Raw genomic sequence first — 18,245 nt, forward strand, 5'->3', positions numbered from 1 at the left:
AAATTGATACCCTCGCCCTGCCACTTTGATCCTACTTCATCCCGAAATCCCTCACATTCACTGCGGAGAAAAAGGAAAAAGTAATCGCATGTTTATCCTGATGGGACATATTTACCCCGATTAACCCTAGCCGCAGATACTCGTGTCGCGTTAGGACAGTATTCGAGTGGCTGCCTCCACAGACGAGCAACCAAGGTATCACGATGGGGGATCAGCTGGCCGGATAACTAGAAGAAAACTGTGGAACGATCTTGTGAGTAATGATTTTCTGTGGAGTAATAAACAAATGGATTCCACAAAATAACAGGCTTACCGGTTATGTTACAAATAAGAATATTCCATATCTTAGTTGTCGCGAGCGTAATAACGCTAACAAAGCCAAATTATTACTCGTATCAACGCATTTTTAATCTCATCGGTTCTGATATGTTCCAGTGTATGGAGTACCACTGAACCATGAAAGGAAGAGAGAAGATTTTTTCAAAGTGTTAGTCTCTTTGACATGGTTAACATAAACGCTCCACCCATGTTTTTAAATGCGGTACGTTCTATGCAATTAGCAGTGAATGTATTATCGGACAAGTTAATTAGGGACTGAACGATACATTATTTTCCTTTGTATTTCCTTTATCTCTTTCAGACACGGTATTTTGACAGAGACGTGTTTGTAATTTGGAGATGTCCGAGCCAACAATTGTTAATTTTATCAGCCTTGTGTTGCATTCTTGCGGCATAAATTATAGCTAATCACCAGCGTAAAGCGATGTAAATATTCATAAGATGATAGAGTTGCGTCATATTGTGAAAATATATATTTAATTAATTAATCTTATCTGTCTAATCACAATTTAAAATTTAAAATTAAGATAATTAAAATACCATGTGATGCTCCTTATCGAAACATTCGATTTACATTTGGAACATCACTTTCTCACTACATGTTTCGGTTCTTAGATGTACCATCTTCAGGTGTGTAAAAATTACAATTATATAAACTTAAAACTTAATCATAATTTCTTATATGCAACTTTTTGTAGTTGTTTATCAGTTATTCTCTTTATTCTTATTCATTCATTAATATTCATTTATTCTTTGAATTATTTACATTACAGACTGATATAAAAAACATCAACAAAAACATTCACCAACCTAAAAGTTTATTTGAACACGACGCACATATATAGAACAACTTCAAATATATTAAAATGGAATCTGGAAGTGAACACCACAAATAACTGATAAACAACTACAAAAAAGTTGCATATAAGAAATTATGATTAAGTTTTAAGTTTATATAATTGTAATTTTTACACACGTGAAGATGGTTCATCTAAGAACCAAAACATGTAGTGAGAAAGTGATGTTCCAAATGTAAATCGAATGTTTCGATAAGGAGCATCACATGGTATTTTAACTATCTTAATTTTAAATTTTAAATTGTGATTAGACGGATAAGATTAATTAATTAAAGATGTAAATATTGTTGTTTACAAAGTCAGTCGAGAATAAAATGTACCATAGAAAAACATTACATTGTGCCTTGGCTTATTAAATATTTCATATCGAAAATGTTTATCGGTTGGTAGTCGATACATTTAAAGTCGACCAAAGTGAACTTATATAGCCTATGTGCTACTTACTAAACATAAGTTAAAACTTTACTTTAATTTAACCTAACCTAATTTTTGGTAGTGATATTTTCTCCTCCACGCTAGATGTCACGGTTACATTATCATGACTCGATTTCAAAAGTATCATCTCTTTTATAATGTATGTATCACGTGAATATGGGTTTGACATTAAGGCAGAAGAGGCTTTATATTTCATAGTCCTTTCTTTTTGGTTAGTCCTTATACTCCTTTAGCCAAAACTTCCTCTCCGGAATTCAAATTAGAAAGCTTCCTGTTACGATGCTTCGAATCTGGCTTTTTCGGACCATAAAAAGGAACTTGGTCGTTTGGAGTGTCGATTCTACAGTTGGCAGCATTGCGATTGTTGGTCATTGTTCGAGAAGTATCGATCAGTCGAGACAAAGAAGCAGGGGGAGCCGGAAATGATTAACCGCGCTGGATCTGCTCCTTTAGCCCTCAAGTGGGGCGGAAACAGATGGCAAGAAAAAATAGTTTGAGAAGAAGATGCATGTTTGGAGGGATTTCTGGTTGGCTTATGGTGTCATAGCAGGGGAAGATTGGATGGAGGCTGCAACAGACCAGGCATCGAGTTTATAGAGATGTAGGATATCAACTCATTATTACAGAGCAGGGCACGCTCGTTCAAATTTTCACCACGCGCCTACATACTCTGCAAATAAGCGTCCCTGGTTACGTACGTTACCACACTGAACGTAGAAGAGTTGGACAGACAATGGAGTCTCATCTGCAAGATTCTATAACCTATATTACTGGGCTCTATAGACGACACATGCGGATTTAACTAGCAGTAACATAAGCTGAATAACAACATTTTAGTCACTAAAGCTCAAGGGGCAAGACCATCGTAATAACTTGGTCAAAGACGGGTATATAATATTAAAATGCATGCTAGACGACTGGGAAGTTAAGGGTGTAGACTGGTTTTAACAGACTCGACATATCCTAAGGTAGATTTTTGGGAAAGTGGTAATGAATCTTTGGGTTTCATAAATAAATTCTTTCCCAGCTGAGTAACTGTAATATCATGAATAAAAGATGATGATTATGGAGTTAGTTATAAAGTAGACAGTCCATCAACTAAAAATTGCGATCCGGTCTATTATAACTCTGATGTACATTAAAATAAACCAGGCCTTGATCTCACCATAGTTTGCACTCCTCAAAAATTATTTCCAATGTGATTAAATCAATGATAAAATGACAGTTCGTGTAAGAGGAATAAGAGAGATTCAAAATGCTTATAATGGCTTATAATGGTGTGTAGATAACCACTTCAAATACCAAGCTAAATAGAAGAATATACATTCAGCTGGATTATACTGGCTCAAAATAAGGGTCAGTGGCGGGCTCTTGTAAACACGGTAATGAACCCGCGGATTCCGTATATCGCGGTTGAAATCCTTATCGTCTGAGCAATTACAAGTTTCTCAAGAAGGACTCTGCTCCCTGCAGTTAGTCTTTTTTATGTTAATTATAATTTACGGGCCGGCAGCGATCAGCATATAACGTGTTGACAAATATGACTCTGTGTTTATTTCATAGGATAGTGGGGGTTCCGAACAAGAACACACAATTCTTGGGAATCCGTCGAATTAATATTCGAATGAAACACAAAATGTAGCAGCACAGCCTACGTACCGAATTGCAAACAACGCTGACTCTGCAGCTGTCTCCTGACGTGACATGCAAATAGCATCGTATCTGCAAGAACGCAGCCCCTGTTGCTATGCTAGCCTTATCACACGCCGCGTTTGTTTGCACAATGCAAATCTGTGCAGCCAGCCACTCCCAGCAACAGTGACACAAAGCACTCAACAGTAGTCCCGTTTGAAGAAAACTCCACTTACTGTTCTGTTGCTACTTAAAGGTGGTAACATATGAAACCACCTTCAGTCAGATGTCTATGCGATTACTGTTTGTTTGAATGATTCATCACACGAGCCTTTTAACTTGCTGGTTATGCAGTATCGAAAGGAAACAATGAATTAGAAAGGATATTAAAGGAAGCTGTTGTAGCCTATTCTGAGATACCATCTGTACCAGTACTTTCCTATAGGACTGAAGGAAGCCCGTGACATCGCCAGCCAGAATACTCGATCTTCGGGCCGAGACTCGAAGCCTTAACCTCCCGAATACATAGCAGCAGTGCTACCACTCGACACAGACGTTAGAAAACGTTTCCATCCGTGTCTAAATTTAATCTAAGACAAACGACATATGAAAAAACACTTCGGCGTAACTTCCGAATTAATTTATGCTTCGTACGGTTAAAAGAAAGATATCCCAAGAAGAATTCGTCTTAGAGTACAATTACATTTACCATTAAAGAAAGACTTGAGGTTCTCACAGCGGTGAGTATGATGAATATTCATCGCCCTGATGATGGAGGCAGTATGACCTCTGAAACGTTGGTTAACATCGACCAGACTAAACAGCGCAACAACCCAAAAGACGGAAATATTCACCATTAAAGAAGTTTGTAGCTGGCTTCCGATGAAGAAAACCGTTAGTGAATTCGCTGGATATGGGGCGGGAATCTCCCAAGTGTCGATTACTGCCTACAGAGCGTCGCAACACAGAAGACCAGAATTTAATTTTTCGCCTTCAAGAAAACCTGAAATTTCCTACAGACGGGTTTCTTTTCTACGCTCCCACAACCAGACCACAATTTCTATGTAACATGTCGTTCAATCAATAATTAATTAGACAATGTCAAATTAACATATGGCAACTGAGGGAACAATTTACAATTATACGACCGAGTTTTTTAGACAGTGAAAAATTATGCTTGTTTTTTATTATATAAAATATATCATATTTCTGTAAATTAAAATGAAGGCATAATGTATTAAGTTATCAAGACAAAAGCAGTCTAATACAATAATCTGAAACTTAAGTTTATGTAAGACTTGAGGTTCTCACAGCGGTGAGTATGAAGATTTCTGTCTTCTGGGTTGTTGCGCTGTGTAGTCTGGTCGATGTTAACCAGCGTTTCAGAGGTCATACTGCCTCCATCATCAGGGCGATGAGTATGAAGATTTCTGTCTTCTGGGTTGTTGCGCTGTGTAGTCTGGTCGATGTTAACCAGCGTTTCAGAGGTCATACTGCCTCCATCATCAGGGCGATGAGTATGAAGATTTCTGTCTTCTGGGTTGTTGCGCTGTGTAGTCTGGTCGATGTTTACCAACGTTTCAGAGGTCATACTGCCTTCATCATCAGGGCGATGAGTATGAAGATTTCTGTCTTCTGGGTTGTTGCGCTGTGTAGTCTGGTCGATGTTAACCAGCGTTTCAGAGGTCATACTGCCTCCATCATCAGGGCGATGAGTATGAAGATTTCTGTCTTCTGGGTTGTTGCGCTGTGTAGTCTGGTCGATGTTTACCAACGTTTCAGAGGTCATACTGCCTCCATCATCAGGGCGATGAGTATGAAGATTTCTGTCTTCTGGGTTGTTGCGCTGTGTAGTCTGGTCGATGTTTACCAACGTTTCAGAGGTCATACTGCCTTCATCATCAGGGCGATGAGTATGAAGATTTCTGTCTTCTGGGTTGTTGCGCTGTGTAGTCTGGTCGATGTTTACCAACGTTTCAGAGGTCATACTGCCTTCATCATCAGGGCGATTCTTAGTATGAAGATTTCTGTCTTCTGGGATGTTGCGCTGTGTAGTCTGGTCGATGTTTACCAACGTTTCAGAGGTCATACTGCCTCCATCATCAGGGCGATGAGTATGAAGATTTCTGTCTTCTGGGTTGTTGCGCTGTGTAGTCTGGTCGATGTTTACCAACGTTTCAGAGGTCATACTGCCTTCATCATCAGGGCGATGAGTATGAAGATTTCTGTCTTCTGGGTTGTTGCGCTGTGTAGTCTGGTCGATGTTAACCAACGTTTCAGAGGTCATACTGCCTCCATCATCAGGGCGATGAGTATGAAGATTTCTGTCTTCTGGGTTGTTGCGCTGTGTAGTCTGGTCGATGTTAACCAGCGTTTCAGAGGTCATACTGCCTCCATCATCAGGGCGATGAGTATGAAGATTTCTGTCTTCTGGGTTGTTGCGCTGTGTAGTCTGGTCGATGTTAACCAACGTTTCAGAGGTCATACTGCCTCCATCATCAGGGCGATGAGTATGAAGATTTCTGTCTTCTGGGTTGTTGCGCTGTGTAGTCTGGTCGATGTTAACCAGCGTTTCAGAGGTCATACTGCCTCCATCATCAGGGCGATGAGTATGAAGATTTCTGTCTTCTGGGTTGTTGCGCTGTGTAGTCTGGTCGATGTTTACCAACGTTTCAGAGGTCATACTGCCTTCATCATCAGGGCGATTCTTAGTATGAAGATTTCTGTCTTCTGGGATGTTGCGCTGTGTAGTCTGGTCGATGTTTACCAACGTTTCAGAGGTCATACTGCCTCCATCATCAGGGCGATGAGTATGAAGATTTCTGTCTTCTGGGTTGTTGCGCTGTGTAGTCTGGTCGATGTTTACCAACGTTTCAGAGGTCATACTGCCTTCATCATCAGGGCGATGAGTATGAAGATTTCTGTCTTCTGGGTTGTTGCGCTGTGTAGTCTGGTCGATGTTAACCAACGTTTCAGAGGTCATACTGCCTCCATCATCAGGGCGATGAGTATGAAGATTTCTGTCTTCTGGGTTGTTGCGCTGTGTAGTCTGGTCGATGTTAACCAGCGTTTCAGAGGTCATACTGCCTCCATCATCAGGGCGATGAGTATGAAGATTTCTGTCTTCTGGGTTGTTGCGCTGTGTAGTCTGGTCGATGTTAACCAGCGTTTCAGAGGTCATACTGCCTCCATCATCAGGGCGATGAGTATGAAGATTTCTGTCTTCTGGGTTGTTGCGCTGTGTAGTCTGGTCGATGTTTACCAACGTTTCAGAGGTCATACTGCCTTCATCATCAGGGCGATGAGTATGAAGATTTCTGTCTTCTGGGTTGTTGCGCTGTGTAGTCTGGTCGATGTTAACCAGCGTTTCAGAGGTCATACTGCCTCCATCATCAGGGCGATGAGTATGAAGATTTCTGTCTTCTGGGTTGTTGCGCTGTGTAGTCTGGTCGATGTTTACCAACGTTTCAGAGGTCATACTGCCTCCATCATCAGGGCGATGAGTATGAAGATTTCTGTCTTCTGGGTTGTTGCGCTGTGTAGTCTGGTCGATGTTTACCAACGTTTCAGAGGTCATACTGCCTTCATCATCAGGGCGATGAGTATGAAGATTTCTGTCTTCTGGGTTGTTGCGCTGTGTAGTCTGGTCGATGTTTACCAACGTTTCAGAGGTCATACTGCCTTCATCATCAGGGCGATGAGTATGAAGATTTCTGTCTTCTGGGTTGTTGCGCTGTGTAGTCTGGTCGATGTTAACCAACGTTTCAGAGGTCATACTGCCTCCATCATCAGGGCGATGAGTATGAAGATTTCTGTCTTCTGGGTTGTTGCGCTGTGTAGTCTGGTCGATGTTAACCAGCGTTTCAGAGGTCATACTGCCTCCATCATCAGGGCGATGAGTATGAAGATTTCTGTCTTCTGGGTTGTTGCGCTGTGTAGTCTGGTCGATGTTTACCAACGTTTCAGAGGTCATACTGCCTTCATCATCAGGGCGATGAGTATGAAGATTTCTGTCTTCTGGGTTGTTGCGCTGTGTAGTCTGGTCGATGTTAACCAGCGTTTCAGAGGTCATACTGCCTCCATCATCAGGGCGATGAGTATGAAGATTTCTGTCTTCTGGGTTGTTGCGCTGTGTAGTCTGGTCGATGTTTACCAACGTTTCAGAGGTCATACTGCCTCCATCATCAGGGCGATGAGTATGAAGATTTCTGTCTTCTGGGTTGTTGCGCTGTGTAGTCTGGTCGATGTTTACCAACGTTTCAGAGGTCATACTGCCTTCATCATCAGGGCGATGAGTATGAAGATTTCTGTCTTCTGGGTTGTTGCGCTGTGTAGTCTGGTCGATGTTAACCAGCGTTTCAGAGGTCATACTGCCTCCATCATCAGGGCGATGAGTATGAAGATTTCTGTCTTCTGGGTTGTTGCGCTGTGTAGTCTGGTCGATGTTTACCAACGTTTCAGAGGTCATACTGCCTTCATCATCAGGGCGATGAGTATGAAGATTTCTGTCTTCTGGGTTGTTGCGCTGTGTAGTCTGGTCGATGTTAACCAACGTTTCAGAGGTCATACTGCCTCCATCATCAGGGCGATGAGTATGAAGATTTCTGTCTTCTGGGTTGTTGCGCTGTGTAGTCTGGTCGATGTTAACCAGCGTTTCAGAGGTCATACTGCCTCCATCATCAGGGCGATGAGTATGAAGATTTCTGTCTTCTGGGTTGTTGCGCTGTGTAGTCTGGTCGATGTTAACCAGCGTTTCAGAGGTCATACTGCCTCCATCATCAGGGCGATGAGTATGAAGATTTCTGTCTTCTGGGTTGTTGCGCTGTGTAGTCTGGTCGATGTTTACCAACGTTTCAGAGGTCATACTGCCTTCATCATCAGGGCGATGAGTATGAAGATTTCTGTCTTCTGGGTTGTTGCGCTGTGTAGTCTGGTCGATGTTAACCAGCGTTTCAGAGGTCATACTGCCTCCATCATCAGGGCGATGAGTATGAAGATTTCTGTCTTCTGGGTTGTTGCGCTGTGTAGTCTGGTCGATGTTTACCAACGTTTCAGAGGTCATACTGCCTTCATCATCAGGGCGATGAGTATGAAGATTTCTGTCTTCTGGGTTGTTGCGCTGTGTAGTCTGGTCGATGTTAACCAGCGTTTCAGAGGTCATACTGCCTCCATCATCAGGGCGATGAGTATGAAGATTTCTGTCTTCTGGGTTATTGCGCTGTGTAGTCTGGTCGATGTTTACCAACGTTTCAGAGGTCATACTGCCTCCATCATCAGGGCGATGAGTATGAAGATTTCTGTCTTCTGGGTTATTGCGCTGTGTAGTCTGGTCGATGTTTACCAACGTTTCAGAGGTCATGCTGCCTCCGTCATTAGAGTATGAAGATTTCTGTCTTCTGGGTTGTTGCGCTGTGTAGTCTGGTCGATGTTAACCAACGTTTCAGAGGTCATACTGCCTCCATCATCAGGGCGATGAGTATGAAGATTTCTGTCTTCTGGGTTGTTGCGCTGTGTAGTCTGGTAGATGTTTACCAACGTTTCAGAGGTCATACTGCCTCCATCATCAGGGCGATGAGTATGAAGATTTCTGTCTTCTGGGTTGTATCGCCGTGTAGTCTGGTCGATGTTAACCAACGTTTCAGAGGTCATACTGCCTCCGTCCTGATGACGTTGGTTAACATCGACCAGACTACACAGCGCAACAACCCAGAAGACGGAAATCTTCAACTTAAGTTTAGCAAAATAACCACGGAACGTAATACTATAATTACTAGTACAGCTACTACCTTCCACCTTTTGTCAGTATTACCTTACTTATTAACAGCACAATCCTGTTAGTAACGTAAGAATTAAAAGTCTTACTTCTAACTTTTTGTGGAAGTCTCTGGCATCTTCTGCTATAAGATACATATTAATACAGCAGCTGCATGATTTTATTTCGAGGTATTCTTTCCAATGTTCTACAAGTTCCTCATAAGAGTTTTATGGTTGTATTTACAACTATTATTCTCAGTTATCGTCGAATGCCTTCATTACGTTTATGATCCGATTCTGTTTTACTCGTAATAATCCGTCCGTTGACAACAGCAGACCTCTTTACATTGCAGCTCAACATTTACGTCAAGGCCACAGATAGAATTGAATTATTCAATAAGATTATTGATTACGACAGACTATACGCGTTTCCGCCATCTTGTTGCTTATTGTAAAATGATAGACGGTCTTATCTCGACTTCACAGGACCATCCCACGAGAGCGCAACTAGCCCAAGGGACTGCTTAGTGTTGTTTTCCCCATCATTCAACCCTGCTCCCATGGGCGGCTGTGGCCTACCGAGAAACACAGACAAAATAGCTTCGTATGACGACATATCTTCGTTAAAATATAAACCTCCCTTCAATTATGACATATTTTAGAAACATGAAAAATTACAAGTGTTTTACCCAAGAACGGTGACGAATTATTGTAATTTGACCCCTGAAATGTTTGCGGTGACCAGCAGCGGTTTGTGCCTTTAATGTTTCTAGCGGGGCACCCCAGAAACGAAATATAAAATAAAACTTCCATATTCTAATACACTTTCATGTCATCGAATGCAAGTACCAGAATTACCAACATGAACGAAACAGATGTTACTACTAACAGTTTTTAAGTCGTTTTAACACGTAAATGCTAAAATTAATTTTTTTGCAAAATTTTAATACAGCACATTTAAGTATATTCATGTGGGTCTTAATTAAAGATGAACAGTAACAAAACACGTCCTGTCAATGGACGGAAATATGTTAAATTGTTATTTGCTGGACTCGGTGAATGTTATTTTTTTCCCGTTATTTTCAGACAAGTGATCCTAGAGAAGAAAGTCCCATCTCCCGAACTTTCTATTCAGACATATGTTCCTCGCCACATGTAGTCCAGAAACGTGGTTATCTGAACATCTAAACCTATCTGTTGCATCATTTACAACAAAACAATTTGGGGGGGGGGTTAAAGTTAAGAATTAAATTAAATGACAATAACGAGGTTGATCCTGTTGTTCGGTGCTGGCACCGTGTGTAACTAACCAGTACTGGCGACGTTGCGGAGGAAAATTCTTGCCTGATGATGGAGGCAGTATGTTACTCTGAAACGTCGGTAACACAGTCGACATTTACACGGTACCAGCACAGAAAATTAAGATCAATACCAACAACGAATCACCGCGAACATTCAAATTCAGGTACGATCAATAACAAACCCGTAAGACATCCGAAATGCACGTACGATATTTTGAAATGGAAACACACAAAACCAACTAATGTTGTAGGGTCACATGTCATAATTCATGAGTCTGCTGGAGAGTGACAGGCGGAACTCGAATGTTGCAGATCTGCTGCCTTACAACACGCAGCAAGGCGTGCCCATCACTCGAGAATTCCTGCTCAAGTTGATCGAAGTGCTCCTGGAATTCGTACGACAGACGAATGACAGGAACTGCAAGGTATTGGACTTCCACCACCCGGCCGACATGAGGCGTCTGCTGGACTTGGACCTACCAGACAGACCGGTAACCTTGCAGCAGCTCATTGACGACTGCTGCCTCACGCTCAAGTATCAGGTGAAAACAGGTAAGTGGCCTACACTGACTGTCGGCGGCACACGCTCGTTCACTGTGCCGCTTGAACTAAGGTTTCGAATGCAGAGGATACGAGGTGCGATCGGAAAGTTTCAAGACTGTGTCAATAGAGGGCGAACCGGATGTAGTACGAGCTTCTGCCGCTAGGGGGTGCGGCCTACATTCATAGTGAATCAGTGTGAGAGCCGGCATCATCGAATTAGCATTTGTTTCTTAGTTACGGGCGTTTTGGTAGTGCATTACACCGACCCTCCTGCGATTTCGGAATGGCGTGTGCATCAAATTTTGCCAAAGACTCGCCAAAACGGCTACGGAAACCTATGAAATGCTAAAGCAAGCATTTGGGGAGTCCGCAATGGGTCGTGCACAAACTTCTGTGTGGCATTCACGTTTTAAAAATGGCCGAACCTCTTCCAGGCTTGGCAGCGGCGCTGGGATCGTTGTGTTCACTCCCAGGGGAACTACTTCGAGGGTGATGGATGAATTTAATACCTGAGATAAGTGTACGGGTTTTTATAGGCGCAGTCTTGAAACTTTCCGATCGCACCTCGTATTTTAATTGAAATGCGATGTTTACGTTCTTTTATGCCTTCTTTGTTGTAAATAGACGCGCCTGACTCAAAAAGAATATTAATTTATGGAACAATTTGTAGCCTGTTTTCACTATAGGCCTACGAAAGATAAGACAAGTCATTATGTCCGTATGACAATATATGTGTGCCCGCTCACCATTAACATATGGACCAAATGACACTTTTTCATGAGATTTTGTACGAACATCATGTCACTAGAGGTCAATTCCAAATATCAACAATACTTTTGGTAGCCCTATGAACTTCTGAGATGGGAGTTAATTTTGTGATCGATGGGTCTTCGTACATTTATCGACGCTGTTTCAACTACATAGGTGAATGTACCCTAGACTTGTTTGTAAATTGGCTATGATGTGGAAGGGAGTGGTAGTGACCGACTTAAAGGTACAATACTAAAATTTGCATAGAGAAATTTAAAAAAAAACTCAAAAAATATTCAGCCAAGATGGCCAATCGAATGGTCATTTATTCGAACCCACGACATCCCAAATATCAAGTACCGGTGGCGACCCACCCACCATGACGTTAGGCTTGATATTTTATGTCGTAATAAACCCTCGAAAAATAAGGAATTTTTACCAAAGTAATATTTTTTTAGAATTTACAATCATGACATGGCGAGCGCATAATTCAATATCTATCTACCTAGTGTATGATGACAACTAATGGGCCATTGAAACAAAGCACGTGAAACTGTTTTGGCCTATTCAGAGAAACCTACATAAATCGTTGTTTCTTTGTAATCTTCTCTTTATTCCTTCTCTCTTCCACTCATTTTTGCGTTCCTTTCTTAAGAGCTTACTCTGTACTTTGATTAACTAAAACCATCAATACTACTAACCATTCACATGTTTTAATCTCACATATTTCGGCCCGTATCACACTATCCTCAGAGGTACAAACATTTTGAGTTTTACAAGCTTACTTCATCACAGAAGTGTCTGTTATGACCTACTGTAAATTAAAACAATATTTTGACTTGTTACGTATTAACTCAGCATTCGTACGTCCAATAACAGATGAGTTAAATGTTAATAATATATTAATAATCACGCAAAACTTTTATAAATTGATATGACTCCTGAAAGCCCGAGAAATACCATACATGTGAGGTCAATGTGAGATTTCAGATTCTTATGGCGGTGAATATGAAGATGACTCTCTTTCTAAAATGTTAAACCGTGTAGTCTGGAAGATGTTTGCCAGCTTTTAAGAGGTCCTTACTGCCTCCATTATCAGGGCGGTGCCTCATCATCCTGATGATTTAGACAGTACGCACCTCTGAAACGTCGGTGAACTTCTACCAGAATGTTCGGCATCGGTGAACTTCTACCAGAATGTTCGGCGTTGGTGAACTTCTACCAGAATGTTCGGCGTCGGTAAACTTCTACCAGAATATTCGGCGTCGGTGAACTTCTACCAGAATGTTCGGCGTCGGTGAACTTCTACCAGAATGTTCGGCGTCGGTGAACTTCTACCAGAATGTTCGGCGTCGGTGAACTTCTACCAGAATGTTCGGCGTCGGTGAACTTCTACCAGAATGTTCGGCGCAACATCCCAGAAGACACACTTGATGCAACAGAAATGTTCAAACAGCCTAGTCTGTATTGCACTTCATTGCACGCATTGCTGATGTGTTAGGCAGCGTTGTCACTTAAGACACTTCGCCACAAAACACTTCCTGCCTCTCTGACACGTGAGACGCTCTAATTCAATAATCTCACCCCTAACTAGCGCCCTTTTGGCGGTCTGCAGGGGGTGACTTTTAACAATAACTAACAAGAGCTATTCATTCACACGCACGTCCAATCTCGCCGCATTGTTTGCTCCCCGCCACAACAGCGGTAACTCTGAAAGCACGTCGAGCTATTCTTATGGGGCATTCTTAGCATTAATTAGCGTTTGAAGACAGCAGAAGGAATTAATTACATATGAGAATATAAATAAACTCATCCGGTCTGCTGCATACCGTATTGTAAATCTTCGAAATATTTTTTTTAATGAAGACGAATGCAAGAATCATTTCTATGAGCAAATGCTTGAAGTTTTAAACAGGATCTTGGTATTTTTGGAGTTTTCTTTCCCTGAAAAGGCTTCTTAAGTGTTTGAGTAACACATTCTTATTTCGATTTAACAAACACTGACCAATAAATCGATAACTGTAAAGAAATCGCATTCTCGTCCCTCGCTGAGAATTTTATGTTTCAAACTTCAGGTTCTTTTTAAAGTGAGGATGCCAATTGCGGTCTTCCGTGTTGTGACTTCGCCTGTTTTTTGATTTTATTAAGCTGGTTACCGAAGTATCGGAGGTATTCCAGAAATGATGGTGATACTTTCTCTCCGAAACTTTGGTAACCACCCACAAAACTGTACAGTGTCACAACCCAGAAGACCATAATTAACAATTTAATTGTTTCCGACTGACAAGTTGGGGCAATTAAGTAATAAAACAGTCATGTGTGACGGCAAGGGGTGGGTGGGCGAAGTAGAAACATCTTTTCATGTCCCGCAGTCCAGTATTACAAAATAGTTCACATACTGCCGCCTGAAAAATTTGGAAGATAATTACATTTCGTCTCCACACATGTTAGAAAAATCCAACAGAATTTTACCCGCAAAGAATAACGGGAAAATGTGAAGTACTGCAGCAAACACGTTATTATTTATTTATTTATTTAGTGTTCTGTCTGACGACAGGTCCAGGTCCATATGAACAGGATCCTTCCATCCTTTTCTCGGACTGGGACCTGTTCATATACGTTCTTGGCAGATGATCCAGAAGTGGTTTGCCATTGCCTTCTTCTGTGTGTGAATGGAGTAATCGTTGGGATGCCACGGAGAAACCGGGGAAGCCCCCGTGGTGTCTAGATCACGGCCTTGCCCAACACAAGTTATAAATTCGGGCACCGCCGGGAATCGAAACCGAGACCCCAGGATTACAAGGCCAGCGTTCTAACCGCTAGACCACCGTGGCAGACAATGACCACCATCCAATAGTTGATTATTATACAAGTACATATATTTTCCTCGTAATTATTTTCGGAGTAAATTCAAATTATTGTTTCGTCAACGAAATTAACTTTGTTCTGGGCCCGACTTTTTGTATCCGTCCTCTTTGCGCAAACGCAACTCTGCTGTCCTCATGGCAAAAAACATCGTACGCCTTCATATACTATATATGTGTATAAGCAGGTACATAATAATATACTTATATACACACAAATATAGGTCTATCACATTAATTTTATAAATTACTATAGGTTATATACACATAAGTACGCGCATTCATCCACATGCATCAAACGCTTATACATACATACGCACGCGCGTTTCAAGGAATTTAAAATACGCTGTGGAATTAATAAGAAATATGAACACTTTATTGGTGGGACTCATAATCAAAGTTGTAGTGTTGCCTAGTTGTTTAGTGGTTAGTGTACTAGCTTAGGATTTTAAAGGTGACGGCCACCACTAATATTACAATAAATCTGCCAGTGTAATGCCTCCTGAGGAGGACAAGACAGCTAACTCATACATCAAAGAGATCTCACATAGTGTAAAGTATAATAACCCACTTTATACAACTCTTGAAACAGACGGCGAAGACAAACTCCAGAACACGCGGATGCGGTGTTCAGGGCTCGAACTTTTGGAGCCAACTCCCCTGTCCCCTCTTCTAGTACTTACAGAAACGGGGAAGTGAAGAGGGAAAATCCCGGATTATCCCCTTAGAAGCAGCTTAAACTTGGCGGGGAGGAGAAACATTCCGGGGCGCTCGAGTCGCAGTGACAAACTGAAGAACTAATGGTCGTTACATTACTAGAATTACACAGCGAGATGCTGGCAGTGACTTGGCTGCAAGATAGTCGAATTCTAAGTTACGTTGAATCGATTAATTGGGTTTGCCTCATCGACTTTATTCGATGATCTATTAAAACAGACGAAATCATTACACTTATCTTATAAGACAGTGTATTCTAATGTATGGCTACTTTTCTTCATCGGATTTGGGGTTTCAAGGCGGTGAGTCTGAAGATGACTGTCTTCTGGGCTGTGGCGCCGTGTAGTCTGATAGAATTTTACCGACGTTTCAAAGGTCCTTGCTGCCTCCATCATTAGGGCGACCTACTAAATTCTGGGACCCGTTCGTGTGTCTTTGAAAATATGGTGGAAAGCGTTTGGTTAAGATCTTTCTAACAAATTAAAGCGAAAAACCAGGTCGTTTATCTCTTTATTTTGATGTTACCAATACCGTTGTAGTTAGGGCTACCGACTAAATGGAACATACAGAAGAATAAGTCTAATTATTTAACCAATTCCATGCTATATAGGACATCTGTCGATGTAAATACCAGCTAATTTTGCTGTTTGATGTTTCGTATCGGAACATAAATTCTCGCATCGTCTCTTGACACTTCGCTAACTAATTGTATCTTACATCAGTTAATATTACAAACAACTATGAGAAAAATAACCTAAAATAAGGAATTTATTTTATAACCAACAAGGAAACGTTTATTTGTCGGAGATTGTATTTTATGAAACAGGCTAGGCTGGGCCGTGGTCGTTAGGCTATTCCTGTACCAAAGAAGGCTCTGCAAAAGAGAGAGAAATGGACCATAAATCCGGGACAGCTTTGAGTACGACTGCATCGTTTTGTTCGTCGTTTGTCATCATATCTTGTCAACCGACTCGGATTGGATACCTAGCGGTCCCTGCAACATCGATCCGGCCACGCGACCCTTACTATAAGACGCGGGCGTGGCTCGTGGCGTTCTGACTTCAGAAAAGTCTTTTCATTTTTATAAACGCTGACTGCATCTTTACCTCTTGCATTCTGATTAAAGATATATATATATATATATATATATATGCGTTAAGATTTTGGCATCAGAAATAAGTCTGAAGTCTGACGGCGCTACAACCCAGAGGACAGCCATCTTCAGTTCATGCTTCTACGAGTATTTAAGATCCTTTTTCAACTGAATTTGTTACACTTCTAACGTGAGGGTGGGTGTGAACGATGAATTAAAAAAGTCAGTGGAACCAAGGTTCCAGAGAATGTGACGTAAATACGTCTACACGGAAAGGAATTTTATATATTGGCCTTATTCTAAATATTTCCTTTATACATGCTTTACAATTGAGTAAAGTTTGATTAAGACATTGCTTAATCAACTAGAATTAGTTACGCTTAAGATGGGTCTGTGGTAGATGAATGTAATGTAAAGTAATGTATTGTAACGTTCCCTAGGTACACTTGTTACACTTTTTCGTTACACTTTTTGCCGAATGACCCTTCCTCATAGACGTATTTACGTCAAAAAAATTAGAAGGATGTAATTGTGACCTATTTAGATTTACTTTTACAGAATTCATCTGCAAAGACCGGTGAGAAACACGAAAAACTTCAGTCAATGCAACCACCCGCGGACTCGATATTTGAATCTGCGACCTCTCGATTGTCATGCAGGACTTCTTACCATTACACTGCAACACCTGTTCAAACGGAGTTACACTGGCTTCCTTAACTGACAGGGGAATGTACATTTAAATGTCTGATGTCGCTAGTGTTGGTCCCACGTCAGAAGTTCACGTTGGTCGACCTGCAGAGTGATTTGTTTCTGAGGCAGAACTGAGGGGATAGAGAAGTCAAGGGCACGATCGTGGTACCTGACTCGATGTTTGGTACACTGAGCAGTCAGTAGAATGCGTTGGCCATGCTCTAGAATAAGATTGATTACGACTCAGAAATCCTGCAACGTGTAACATGGGGCACATTTTGCGAACAATTTAATACAGTAATTGAATGTCTCTTGCTTGAAACAATAACACATTTCCTATACACTCCCCTTGTCTCCTGTAAATAACCTATTATCAAGGGGTGAATAAATTCTTCCCCCTCTGGATCTAGGCTAATACCTTATTTCGGCCACAGATGGGAACACAGCACGGTCTGCGCGCAGAAGTGGCATAGGTGGAAGCTTCGTACGTTTGTGAAATCACAGGAACTTAGCACGTCCATACATAAGCTGTATTAAGAGGTTGTGGTATCAAAAATATGTCGTAGTTTACAGAATGATTTTATAAGCATAACAAGACTGAAAACGTATATTCTCTGGAGTACGCTAAAACTCCAGAAGATTTCTTACACCACATCACGGGTGACGAGATCAGCAGAACAACCAATGGAATCGCAAATGTAATGGTATCCATGGTCACTCTTGCTACAACATGATACAAGGTCATCGAATCAAAAATGTTATCCAAGGCTGTTGTTACAAAAATGAGTTCCGACGGGCAGAAACGTGGAGGGGCCTATAAGTTCAATATTCTTACTCTAAGGCGTAATAGCACCTAATGCCTGGCGTCTAACTTCCTATACAACGGGTGACGCGTGAGGCAAAGTTTAAATATAAGGGAAAGATAATAAGGAATCCGTATTAAATTCGGACAATACTTGTTACCATTCGGGTCAGAATATTTTCCCTTTAAATTAATCTAAAACTTAAATAGTAATATATACAAAAATAGAATTGCAAAACTAATTCTTTTGTATGGGGATATAATTTTACTCTTTTCCCTACGGAAAGAATGTAAATTGAGGGTGTCTGAGAAAAATATTTGGAACACGTCAGTAACAGAAACTGGAGAAATTTATGACGACTTTCATAATTTGAATTTTGACAGTTGGTACTATGCGACGTAATGGAGGAGCACGAAGTAGGTAAGGCTTGTAGCACACAAAGCATCGTAAACCTGAAAGTGAAAGAA

The 18,245-nt window shown here is 41.2% G+C and overlaps 1 protein-coding gene across 1 annotated transcript in view; it reads left to right on the forward strand.

Annotated features, from left to right (window-relative positions):
• Gad1 (glutamate decarboxylase) overlaps positions 1 to 18,245 on the forward strand; it is a 122,484-nt gene that overhangs the window by 68,133 nt on the left and 36,106 nt on the right. The window contains exon 3 of the mRNA XM_022078790.2: positions 10,631 to 10,870. Coding sequence (XP_021934482.2) covers positions 10,631 to 10,870 — 240 coding nt within the window. The remainder of the gene's footprint in view (positions 1 to 10,630; positions 10,871 to 18,245) is intronic.

The sequence above is a fragment of the Zootermopsis nevadensis genome, unplaced genomic scaffold (assembly GCF_977971745.1).
Source record: "Zootermopsis nevadensis isolate Lab colony 2312 unplaced genomic scaffold, Znev_1.0 Znev_ptg000050l, whole genome shotgun sequence".
Taxonomy (NCBI): Eukaryota; Metazoa; Arthropoda; class Insecta; order Blattodea; family Termopsidae; genus Zootermopsis; species Zootermopsis nevadensis.